The following is a 12,916-nucleotide window of genomic DNA, read 5'->3' as shown; positions in this document are numbered from 1 at the left end:
GCAAAGCGCGTAGCCGTTGTACCGATCCCAACACTGACAGGGGACCAGGATGTAAAACAGGGCAACTTGCTCGACGTGTGGATGAGAATAATGGACCAGCAGGGGTAGATGAAGGTGAGGTCATCAACGATACAAAGCGACTGCGGTTGGCAATGAAAATAGGGCAAACAACGAAAAGCCGAGCCTGCAACATTAGGCATGACAACCTGTTGCCTTAAAAAACTAGGGTACGCCTCAATATATAATTATTGGATCAAGCCAGCTGTTAATCGGCAGCCGGTGCCAGAAGTAAAGTGGAACTTGTTGATTCGGCAGTAAGTCGTCAAGCCGCCAGGGAGCATATTAGAGCAAATTTTTCGTCTTTGTGAGGGGTGTTGTCGGATTATTAGGGGGAGGGTTCTCTTCCAAGTGCATAAATCCTCGCACGGGTGACTGTGAGCCAGAACAAAAACTCGGTTTCGCCCCCGTCCCACTGCGGCGCCAGAAATGACTTGCTTGGACATGGAAATGAGAAATGAGGTCTTTTGAAGCCCGCTGAGGGTAGCCTATTTTATGCTGCGTCTAGCATAGATTAGCCGAACGTGCAGTCACAGCCCATCAGGTTTCCGACCATGTACGGAGTAATGTTTTCATCATCTACCTACTTAGGTAGTTACTAGTACTACGTAGTTAATTCCGTGCCATGCGCGTGACGACGACAGACATGTGCTGCATCCGGCAGTCTGGGTTGGTGGAGCAATCAATGTAGTACATACATATGTATGGATGGCAAGAGCCGCATCCTTAGTAACAAAGCTTACTTGGTTGGTGCCGCCATGGGCCTTGGCGATTGGGTGTCAAGATTGGAAATCGGGTCTGGTCATAAATACTGGTCAATATTTTTGCGTCTCAGCTTTCTCGGGAATTCGGGATCCAATGCGGAGCACGGAGAAATGGAACCCATATGGCCTGACGACTTCTGAGATGTCAACAATAGAGATGTTGAGACACCTACGAATGAGGAATCGAGATGTTGAAAAGTTTCTTCATGCTCGTGACAGATACAGCCTTGGTGTAGCACAGATGCTGATGGGGCACGATGGGGCACACTGGGCAATATTATGCCAGCAAGTTCTCCGTACGGACGGGATGATTCGGAATCCAATTTCTGCAAGAGTATTAAAGCCAAGTCTGACACGGAGTTACTGAAGGGGTCAGCTACTTGCTGCTTCTAAGTCTAAGTACTTGAGTACTTTACCCAGGTGCCTCAGCGAGCATGTCCACTAACAAACTACCTACCTAGGTACTTAAGTAGGTAGTACTTATTCGGTAACTACCTAGGTACCTACCTAGGTAGGTAGGTACTTAAAGTATGTACCTACGTACATGTAGAGCGATTAATGCGTGAGAGCCCGGAAGATCCCGATGCTTCTAATCTTGCAAGTGCTTACTCGGTGCTGGCTCCAAGTGCCAAGTACCTGACTACTGGCAGAACTTAACTTGATTGAAAGCCGAGTCTCGACATGGGCCCGATGTCCGCTCGCCAGCTCCCGCTTGCCAGGCCCCTGAGCCTGACATCAGCCCGCCTGGACACCCACCACCTACTTATGTGCAGACCTGACTTGACGGGTTAGGGCAACGTTCAATGAATCGACATTGATGGATTGCAGTTGGCCGCCCTCCCCGCGGAGTTAGTTGTTACTTGACCCAGCAGGGTGGGCGACCCGTCAACTGCTAGTGCGGCGTCGATTCCGATCCGTCTTCGTCTGGCATCACTTCGGTGTCTTTCTGGAATGGCGGGTTTGATTTCCATTTTTATTTCTTCCCTTGTTTACTTCCGTAAGACCAACCGTCTTGCTTTGCTTGGGCCTTGTGGCCAAAGGCATCGCCGATAGCCTACCGGATACTGCCAAGCCGTTATGCTTCGCCGTGTAATCGGATCCCGGTGTTGAGTCAAGAGTCTCATGCATATAAATCCAGCCCAGCCGGTTTAGACTTTCGTAGACTGAAATCCCATCATTGTGGCGACACCATAACCAACACTACTTTATCTTTTTTTTTTAATCAAAGTAAAGCCAACCTCTTTCCTGAACCCGAAATTGTCGATTGCCGATCTTTAATCAGGCAATCACTCGTTCAGTCTGTCCAATCATTATCAACAACGAGACGAACAACACCGTCACATAAATCTCTCGCCTCCCATGATTTCCACCACCATTCAGACCCGAACTCATATGTCCCGGCAGGCTGTCAAGCTAGCCCGATCTGCTAACCTTGCTCTTGCCGGATCACCACTTGGCCTCAGACTCGCCTGCGTTGGCCCAGCCCAGCATCACCACATAATCGCCTCGCCACGACTCTTCTCCACGACACCCAGAAACCACCTTAGAGACATTTTTCCCGCCAAGGACACGCCACACATTCAAACAACCAAAGCAGCATGGCCGCATCCTGGGTATACCCTGGAAGAGATGGTGGCCGTCGAGCCCGCTCATCGCGAGCCCCGAAACTTTAGTGACTGGGCCGCCTGGAAGATTGTTCGCTTCGCGCGTTTCTGGATGGACAAGGCGACGGGCATGGGCAGAGACCAGCAAGTTGATAAAAAGAATCCCACCACATCTGTGGTGGCAGAGAAACCACTGACCGAAGCACAATGGGTACGTACGCATTCTCACATCAGAAAGAAGAAGAAAAACCAATGGTCCAAAAATCCGCCACGGGGACACGGCCTACAGACAAGCAAATCATATTACAGCTATTGCTAACACGCGCCTATCCAGCTTGTCCGATTTGTCTTCCTCGAGAGCATCGCCGGCGTTCCAGGAATGGTGGGCGGCATGCTGCGTCATCTCAGCAGCCTCAGGCGCATGAAGCGCGACAACGGGTGGATCGAGACCTTGCTCGAGGAGAGCTACAACGAAAGAATGCATCTGTTAACGTTCATGAAGATGTGCGAGCCCGGCTGGTTCATGAAGCTCATGATCATCGGAGCCCAGGGCGTCTTCTTCAACGCCCTCTTCATCACGTACCTCCTCCATCCCCGGATCGTCCACAGGTTCGTCGGATACCTCGAAGAGGAAGCCGTGCACACGTACACCCGGGCTATTCGTGAAATCGAGGACGGCCACCTTCCAAAGTGGGCTGATGCGAAGTTTCAAATCCCGGATATTGCTGTCCAGGTAAGCATCCATAACACTGCATGAAAGCCTGCCTTGCGAAGCAAAATGCTAACAAAGGGGGCCTTGTTCTCTCATATCGTGCAGTACTGGAACATGCCGGAAGGAAACCGCACGATGAAAGACCTCATCTTGTACATTCGCGCAGATGAAGCTGGTCATCGTGGAGTCAACCACACCCTTGGAAACCTCAACCAGACGGAGGACCCTAATCCGTTTGTCAGCACATTCAAGGACAGAGAGCCGCCTAAACCGGCTTTGAAGGCCACTGGGTACGAGCGATCTGATGTCATTTGAACGCAATGATGTCCGAAAAAAAAAGGAAAGGAAAAGGAACAGGGAAAAGACGTCGGGAAGAATATCAACAGCACATATACCGGAACAGTTTCCACATACATTTTCCCACATAGAGTTTCATCTTGGTCTCCTTTATACCATTGGAGGGGGGAATTTATCTTCACTCGCTTCTCGATTTCACCTTACCCTGGACTAAAACATCTATTGTAGATAAACGGGGCGTTCAAGTTGGTGAGGGTTTTGTCCTTTTTTTTTTTTTTTTTTGTTCATTTGTCTCTTGGAAGGTATAGAAATTACAGCATTACATTTCGGAGTTTTGGTTTTGGTCTAGATATGGCAATACCTCCCGCCTCATGGACTTGTTGCAAGGCAATTTTGCACATTCCTGCTTCTTTTTTTTGTTCCCTGTTATTGTTCTTCTGTATAGTACTATCTCGGAGGCCTCAAGGCTCAAGCAATTACCTGGTTGGCTAAAGCTTAGACAGTCATAAACTCATAATGAATAGACTGGGATGCTAGGTGTGAGATTGGCGAATACCTCAAGTTACACTAACTAGTGCATGAAGAGGGCGCAAATGGCAGTACTATTGGACTACGTTCCGCAGCAAGGCATTCCTAGAGACCATACCTGGCGCTTCACAGCGCAAACCAGCCCATTCGCAGGATCGACATGCGGGCAGAGAACAGACGACATACATAGCTTTGTCCTCCAGGGCTCCAGACACACGGGCTGTGATGTACCGAGAATACCGTCATGGCGATGTGCCACAAACGGCACACTAAGCCTTTTCCTCTTGCACGGCGGAGCATGCAAAATTTAGACGTAGTTTGCAAAAGGCCCTCTCGTTTGCGCCATCCGTTTTAGGTTCACGTGCTGGCTGCTTGCCCTGGGTATGTTCTTGGCTTCTGGTCGCCCGTGGCTGTCTCGAGTATCCTTGTATTCGAAAGGGCTTTAATGGAGTTTTTAGCGTGCCGTTGGAAGCGCATTGCCTTTACTAGGGCTGTTTGTATTTTATTTCCATACATGTCGACCACGACGTACCGGCGTGCGAGTGGCTTTTGCCATGCAGGGTATTGCAGCCATGCCTCAACAGGTCTGGTGCTGGATCAGCAGGAGGATGCCATCGACGTCCATTCATCCTACAGCCCTATACGATAATGCGTAGGCTAGTATAGTGTTGAAGGTGGCACGGGAAGTTGGTATATTTTTAGATGTTGTATCAACAACACGTCCTCTGCAACATGGGCTACAACATTTGAAGTCCATTGGAACACCACGCAACATTGAACCCCTACATGTTGTAGACAGTAGCTGGATGCTGAACCTGATGTCGCTAAACCTGACGCAGTGACGCGTCTGCCACGCAAGGGTTGGCACTCGGCTTGGCAACAAGCAACGTGCATTTGACGATCAATAGTACTTCCCTTTTGAGTGGATAGCAGTCAAGGACGTAGGTACTACTAGTAGTACTAGATGGATCCACCGGGGTCGGAGAACAGCCACCACAACCCAAAGATGGGTGGGGCTATTTTTGGGGACGTTGTCGTCAGTCACCCCTTCCTGGAATAGACTAAATAAGTCTCAACATGCAAACATCGAATGGTGGATTCCGCCGTTCTGGAGCTTCAAATGTTGGCAGGCCCATCAAATAGTCCGGCCAGCGGTGGGCTGCACTGCTCTCAATGCTCCGGCATAGGGCTGTCTTCTTCTTCATTATCGCTGGCCCATGATACTGCAGCACACAATAGTTCGCTTGCAGAGTATGAACGGACATTGCATCCCGTCGTTCATCTAGTCCTAGGGTAGGCTCTGTCGTGACTGGACATGGTTATGCTACTTGTAAGTGATATTGACTACCTAGGTATTTTTGGGTGAGTTGTGGCGGTAAAGCTTCATGTCCCGACTGAAGCCCGTCGCAAGTGGCTATGCTGGACCAGTCGCACGCATAATCCGCACCCCGGCCTGGCTATGCTTGTCTGTCCCTGTACGGCAGCTGCTCTGATCGATAATGCCAATGGGGATGGATCCCGTTGTGCATCCAAACTTGTGCGAGTCAGACCGGCTTTGGCATCAACGGCAGTTTGTTGATGCGGACTGGGCGCACACAAACCAAGACCAAGGCCAAGGCTGCCACGAACCACTGCTGGGCCAGGTCAACGGGATGGGGGCGGATGTAACACACGGTTCCGGGGCTATGATTGAACTGCGTTCACCCTAGCAGCATCGCCTCGGTAGTGACGATTCTCGCCCGGCGGCTACGTGCTTTGAGGTGTCCGTTCACCCTGGTATTTCCCTGTATCCCGCACTACTCCTGCGTGCCAGATCCGCAAGCACCCGGTTATAAGGCTGTGGCTGGCAGTGAGGCTCACTGGCTACGTCTGATGGCCTCGATATGTTTTGGGGGCTTGGAATGGGGAGCTTCGTCGCAGAAAAGGCTGAGGTGGAACCCAGTGCTTTGCCCATGTGCCCTGATAGAACGAAGCGATGCTGTCAAATCTTGCATCCTAGAGATGATCGTTCTGACAGCAACTCCAAATGCACGCTACTCTGCAGTCAGAGAGCCAGCGACAAAAGGGCAAGACGAGCACGTTGGGGGCCGTTGACGAGCAAAAAAGCTCATGCCGCATCCCAGACCGCATGAATTGATTCGTTCAGACTGGATACCGCTGTGCCGCCGTCATGGTTGGTTGGGTGGTGGTTGATATGATTGACTGGCCGTCGGCAATTATTGCGCGCTCCGCAGTACTAACATTTGAACACATACTAGTTGAGTCCTCGAATTGGCATATTAATAGTACCTAGGTACATACTACTTAAGTATGTATTGTCTGTCGGCTGAAGTACGGAGTAGCGGCAACAAACACTGAACACAATACCTAGCCCTAGGTAAGTAGGTAGTTTGGGATCATGGGTGATGGGGTCATGGGCAACGCATAATGGATCCGGGTTATCGGCCGAATGTGGACAGGGCTGCATGATTGACGGGTGGTTTTCTCGTCAGGGCCCAGACGATCACGAAGCCATCTCTTCGTCGCTTTAAGCGCAGCCATGAGCCTGGGCTCCTTAGTCAGGGGACGGAGCGTAGTTCAAGTACTGTACGGAACACTCCGTCTCTTACGATAGAGAGGTGAGTGGAATGGATACGGGGCATTTTGCCCGGTCAAACATAATTGGGTTGACTGGGGATTCGATGCTGGACCAATGAACATTGCTCATGTGAAGGCAGCCAGCGTGCTGACACTCACCTTCTTGGACCTGAGATATCACGTGTATTGTCAATCATCAAAACCGGTCCGTTTTGGCCCACACATACGAATATTGAACTAGTATCTCGCTCTAGCTTGTCAAAAATAAGAGAAAATCGGCATTAGACATTGACCCCCAGAGCCAGACCATGCGTTGCAAGACCCTCAGCCGGAGGGTTGTTTTGTAGATTGCACTCATCAATTCCGCAACCGCTCCGTCCTCTGCTTCGCCCTGTTGTACACCGTCCTGTACGCCGTCCTCCGCATGCTTCTGGGGCGTAGGGCAGCATTCGGCTGTTTTCCGGTCAAAGTGGGCACTTCGTTCCTGGGATGGATCATCCCTATGCCCAACGTGGCAGTATGCCTCGTCAGGCAGACTCGAACATTTTGAAGCCCTTGTCCCTCGTGTGCTCAGGTGGCCGGGATTGGCCCAATTACATGGTTGCTGCCAGGCCAATTTCAATGCCTGTTATTGCCCTGAAACGGCCCGCGATACGGTCCATTGGTCTTGGGGCGTTGGTTAACACGATCTCCCCGGTCGTGTTTGCCTCACCAATGAGCCAAGAGGCTTTGGCGAGGTTCTGGGTAGCCTCGGTGTTCGCACTCACCAACTGCATATTACTCCGTACGGAGTAGGGAGAAAGGTAATTCCCCTTTGGGAACGTCCCGGGCCAATCCCCGAGTTATCGATTGATATGCCTTCTTGTACACCAAACTTGTGAGCCCTCCGCATCTTCTCACGTGCGAGGAAGTGAGTTTGGGCCACAATATTGTTTGAATCATAGCCAATCAATGAAATATTCTTCCTTTCATCTCGCCATGCACTGTCACAGAGACCAATCCAGACCGGAGAGTAGCATAATTAATCTGGCAAACCGCCCCCCTCTTCTTCATTCGGGGACTCGGGAACTCGGTGACCCGCGGGCTTCTTGGAGCAAACCTGGGTTGGGGAATCATCATGTTCTTGGGTGTAGGTCTTGGATACCAACCTTATAAGGTCCACTAACAGCCGGGTCCCTCAATGCTGGCTAGTCTAGTAGTAGTAGTTATATCGAGTGCCGGATGGTCTCAACTTGACGATACACACCCTCCCAACATTGAACTGACACAAACCCGCTCATTCAACAAAGGGCTACTAATATTGGAAAATTGAGATCGATTTAGAGATTGGTCTACGTACATATTATACCGCTAGCGAGTCATCCACCCGAGAGAACAGCTGTCCCGTGGCAGCCACATTTATTTGGCTTAAGCAGATCATGCACTAGGCTTAACAGGCCGCGAACGTCTATGAAGGCTTTCCCTGTCAGCTCAACGTTCCGTACCGGCGGACTCCATCCACACAACACCATGCACGCTATATTCACGATTAGGTAGCGCATGGCTGTCTGACTAGTGATGGACTTGCTAACGCGTATTTCAGTCATTGCCAGCGACTGATCAAATGCTTGTTATCCGGCGCGCAAGGAATGCCCTGATTTGGCCCAAACGGCGCAACACCACGACTCGTTGGACTGAAACCCCCAAGCAGCAACCATGTGGCCCTGCCGAGGCTATTATCTCCACTGCCGATGTCGAGATGTTTACCAGGCACGGAGTACGTACCAAGGCACTTTAAACAGACCAGACTCCATAAAGTGACATGCAGTGCGGAGCCTTCCTGGTCTAGATACTCGTGCACCTGTTGCACCGCCTCGCCGGCGCCCCCGACGAAACTGGATACAACACAGGCATCCAGAAACATGGGGACGCTTGCGCAGGGAGGACGGGACGATGAGCGTGCGTGCTAATACGGGTTATGCAGCATGGCACCTTGATTGCAGAGCTCCTAGTCGAGCAGCGCGTACGGACGACCAAGTGACCGCTTAGGCAGGTACATGTCAATAGGTATATAGGTCCTTGGCGGGGAGGCAAGGAGACACTTGGAGTACGGCCGCTTAATCTACGACCACATGTCAGCTGTCAAGAAGCTAGAGATGGTTACATATGTACCGACCTTTAGAGATGGCCTTGAATGTTCCAAAGTTCTACCGTCTACGACGTAATAATAGGACCTAGTGTACTACTAACCTAACATGGAAGTGGGTAGGCCAGACCAGCCTGTTTGCGGATGCGCGACCTTGACGCCAACCAGTTGACCGCAGTTCTCGAATTACTTGCGTGGTCCAGCCAAGTCAACATTGAATCTAGTAGCACTGTACTCCGTACGTTCGGGTTAATTGCAGCACATCGCATGGCACTTGAGCCCACTTGAGCACTCTGAACCCCAGCCTGCCGTTCCGACGCCCCCCCCCAAACGCCCCTCTCCTTCCATGTCTCCATTCATTCACGCCCAGCCTTGAGCAGTCAGCATCGACATTGTCCCTAACATCCAATGTTGAAACCTCCCACCCTTCGCGACATCCCGCCAGCCCTACACTAGATATCCATCTTTCTTCTCTTCTCTGCCACAGTCCCAAACTCTCGACCTGTCCACACCCAAGCGCTGGCGCATACATGTGTATTCTCCTTACGATACACGCCCCCCCTTCGCTGCTTCTTCTGTTCCGTTTTACCAGACTAGTATTCTTCGGCTCCACGGGCCTCAACTGCCACCCGAGCTACCATCGCGCTTCTCTTTCCTAGTCTTATCTTGACCTGTGGTTTGGAATAGAACCCCGAACAACATCGCGCAAACAACCATCGGCCACGCCATCCAGTATCCAACATCAAGTCCGAAGTCTCACGCCCCTCTCTCTCTCCCCTCATCTCCCACCGCCGAATCTTCCTCACCCGCCAGCGTCTGAAACAAGGCTGCAGTTGAAGCCGGCTCGCACCACTTTCGCGCGGCCGACTTTTTGATAGGGTGTCTTGCCCCAGTACTTCTACACATTGCATCACTTGCACTTGTTGTAGTGCTGCACAGCCCCTCGATACCCCCTTGGCTGCCAGAAGGCTGCCTTGGGGAAGTCTGCCTCGCGATCATACACAATACGGCTCCAACAAGATGGATCAACAGGCCCACAACGGCCAGTCGTCCTCGACAGCCGGCCATGACAAGGAACAACAACCTCATATAAACCAAACGGGTCCCTCGCCCTCGGCAACCGGTCTGGGTGCCCCGGACGACTCATCCATCGGCTTGGGTCTCGATCTCGATGCTCAACCGCAGCAACAACGGTCAAGCTTGACATTTGCCGGAACCTCAGACTCGGGGTTTGACTCATTTGGCTCGAATACTGACTTCCTCGATCCGCAAGAGACTTCGTCCCAGCAAACGTTCAGCCAAGCGACCGTCCCTGATCCGACTGTATTCGATCCTGGTGCCAGTTTCGGCCATCAGCCCACCCCCGGTCAAGGTGCCGACGGCGCATTGTCCTTTGATTCCCAGTCGCAACCAACGGCATACCTGTCTCCAAACCTCAACGACGGAGACTTTTCTCTCTTCCCTTCGAGCAGCCAGGGTGACCAGTTCAACGCCCCGCTCTTTGAGCAGTCAAGCCTCAACCCGAATGATATTAATAGCATGGCCTCTCCTCAATCCCATCACACGCCTACCCCTCCAAACCTTCTCCAGCCAGATAGTCTCCAACCTGGTTCTGCTCACCAGTCACCCTCCTTCAGCCAGCATCACCAATTCTCTTCCCCGCAAAGCAGTCACTCAAGGAACGCTTCTCTTGGACCCGAAGCTGCCTTGCTACCGAACCAGATTGGTGACTGGACCCAGCAACCTCAGTTTCAGGGTCATCGCCGCAGTCCCTCCGAATACTCGGACGTCTCGTCTGTCTCGCCGTCTCCGAATTTAGTCAGTGCAGACTCGTTTGATGACCATTCAGGCCACTCACCTTTACAAAGAGCCTCGGACGGTAGTCTGTATCCAGACGTTTTGAACATTGAGTCCTTTAGCATTGGCGACAGCACTCAACACGGCAGAAGCCCTTCTCATAGCCCGGCCATAAGTCCTAGAATCAATCCTCAGCAGATGCCCGAGATGCATCAACCGGTATTCGTTCTGGCACCTCCGAGTGGTGGCTTTGGCGCTATGGGCTACCCTAGTATGCAGCCTACATCATTTCCTCCACTGGCTTCGCAGGAACGAGGCGATATTTCCCACATGGCTCCTCCAGCCATCAATATCGATTTCGCGCCAAACAATGCAAAGCAAGGTCCTTACGAATCTGTCAAGTCTCATATTGACCAGGACTCTTTGACGCCGCCATCCGACAGAGGTATGTGTTTTTAACAGCCTAACGATGCTCCCGCAGTTACAAATTCAACAAGTCTAACCTCACTACTCCAGGTCGACCTAAGTCACGGCCTCGGTCTGTCACAGATCCTTTCCATCCCGGCGGTGTTGCCTTGGGTCGGCCTCAAAACTCTGCTAGCCTTTCGCCAACTCCTCATCTCTCAGCTCGGTCCGAGTCCTCCCGCTCCCTATCACCCCTAGAAAGGCAATCTGCTTCATCCTCCTCCCGTAGACGCCAGTCTACGTCCTCCGTTCCTAATAACGTCATCGCCCTGCGCTTGGCGGATCCTGAGTATCAAAACAGCCCAGAATCAGGCTCGACAAAACGCGTGCAAAAACACCCGGCTACATTCCAATGTACACTATGTCCTAAGAGGTTTACACGAGCATACAACCTGCGATCTCATTTGCGAACTCATACCGACGAACGTCCCTTTGTATGCACGGTTTGTGGGAAAGCATTTGCCCGCCAGCACGACCGCAAGAGACACGAGAGCCTTCATTCTGGAGAAAAGAAATTCATTTGTAAAGGAGATCTGAAAGGCAGTGGCCAGTGGGGCTGTGGGAGACGTTTTGCCCGTGCTGACGCTCTTGGCCGTCATTTCCGTTCTGAAGCTGGCCGTATTTGTATTAAGCCGCTGCTTGATGAGGAGATGAATGAACGACACAGACAGTGGCAAGAACAGCGATTGCAGCAAAATATTGCCCAGAACATGGCCCCACAGATGACATTAGATCCAGCCACGGGCTATCCCATGGATGCTAGTGGAAACTACAGTCTGCCCGCGGCTTTATTGCAGCAGTATCCTGCTTTAGCCCAGATGAACTGGTCTGCTCCTGACGCGGGTGGTGCGATGGAGGACGATCTTAGCGGACGGTCGTCGTTTGATGCCAGCGACTACGATGAGACTGAAGAGACGGGCTATGTCAGCGGACCCGGAACAACATACGGAGAGGGTGGCATAGGCCAAAATTTTGGAGAAATGGGCTACCCTAGCGATTTTGGCGGCCGCTGAACCTGGGCTCACGATTTTGGCGTTGGAGAAAAAGGCAGTATATGTGCGGAAAGAAGATGACGCGTTGGTTTTCTGAGTTGTGATTGGAGCGGTTGCTTTCTATGTAGTTGCTTCGCTTGGATTATATCTTTGGAGGACCTGGACTGAGATGTGCATGACACCAAGGCATTGGATAAAATTGCCTTTGAAGGTATGCTTGGGATTTTGATGGATTTTGATGATTCTCAATTTGCGGACGGGGCATTCAAGTGCGCCTTTAGGTTGGTCCCCTTTGCAGGCCTTTTTTTGACCACAGAGGGCTTACCGGTTTCGTTTTGAATTCGACTTTGATTTTTTGAGGTACAAGAACAGAGGATAGACATGCCACGAGTATTAGATACCAAGCTTCGAATGCTTCGAACCCGAATTTACGATATTTCATTCATATCACCCATACGCTTTGCCTTATCCTTGGAAGCTTCTCGAATGATTGGCAAAACTCCATCGCATGGACAGCGGCCCGAACCGAGGCTGAAGACTCAGATCTCCGCAAAAAAATATCAAAATCGTGATGGCTGAACCCTCGAGTTTATTTCTACGCTGCCCGAGATCTCTTTGCCCTCAGGCGTGCAGGGTTTGGCCTCTAATTTGAGGCACAGTGGCATGATATCAGGCGAGTTGCATACGCCCGTTGCGATATGATTAGACCCATCGTAGAAGAAGCGAGGGATGTGCAGAACCAATAACCCGCTATAGTCAGAGGAGAAAGGTCACTGTGTGATGGGAGGGAAGGGGACGCAAGCTATGGGCGAATACAGGTAATAGATCCACTGGCAGAATGTTTCCTCAATCCATGTCCGCGTCAGTTCAACCAGGTCTATTTCGCCTCACCCATGTTGCCATGTAAAGAGCCTGCCAAAGGGTCCCTTCTTATATCAGCCCCCTAAAGAGTTTCCCGTCACTGGATAGGATGACAGAAGCGGAGAGCTTGAAGTATC

General features: G+C 51.4%; 2 protein-coding genes across 2 annotated transcripts; both read left to right on the top strand.

The window, feature by feature from the left end:
- Positions 1-2,180: 2,180 nt before the first annotated feature.
- On the top strand, positions 2,181-3,452 carry MAA_00225 (Alternative oxidase; the record flags this gene model as incomplete). Its single annotated transcript, XM_007818223.1, has 3 exons — positions 2,181-2,636; positions 2,760-3,158; positions 3,216-3,452. The coding sequence occupies 3 exons, from the start codon at positions 2,181-2,183 to the stop codon at positions 3,450-3,452; spliced, it is 1,092 nt and encodes a 363-aa protein (XP_007816414.1).
- A 6,232-nt stretch (positions 3,453-9,684) lies between these two features.
- Positions 9,685-11,939, top strand: MAA_00224 (zinc finger domain-containing protein; the record flags this gene model as incomplete). The annotated part of the gene is made up of 2 exons (XM_007818222.1): positions 9,685-10,906; positions 10,978-11,939. 2 exons carry the CDS (start codon positions 9,685-9,687, stop codon positions 11,937-11,939), a joined length of 2,184 nt encoding a protein of 727 aa, XP_007816413.1.
- Positions 11,940-12,916: the final 977 nt, after the last annotated feature.

This window comes from Metarhizium robertsii (assembly GCF_000187425.2).
Source record: "Metarhizium robertsii ARSEF 23 chromosome Unknown MAA_Scf_12, whole genome shotgun sequence".
Taxonomy (NCBI): Eukaryota; Fungi; Ascomycota; class Sordariomycetes; order Hypocreales; family Clavicipitaceae; genus Metarhizium; species Metarhizium robertsii.
The sequence above is the reverse complement of the archived record's forward strand: the minus strand, read 5'-3'. Positions and strand labels throughout refer to the sequence as shown.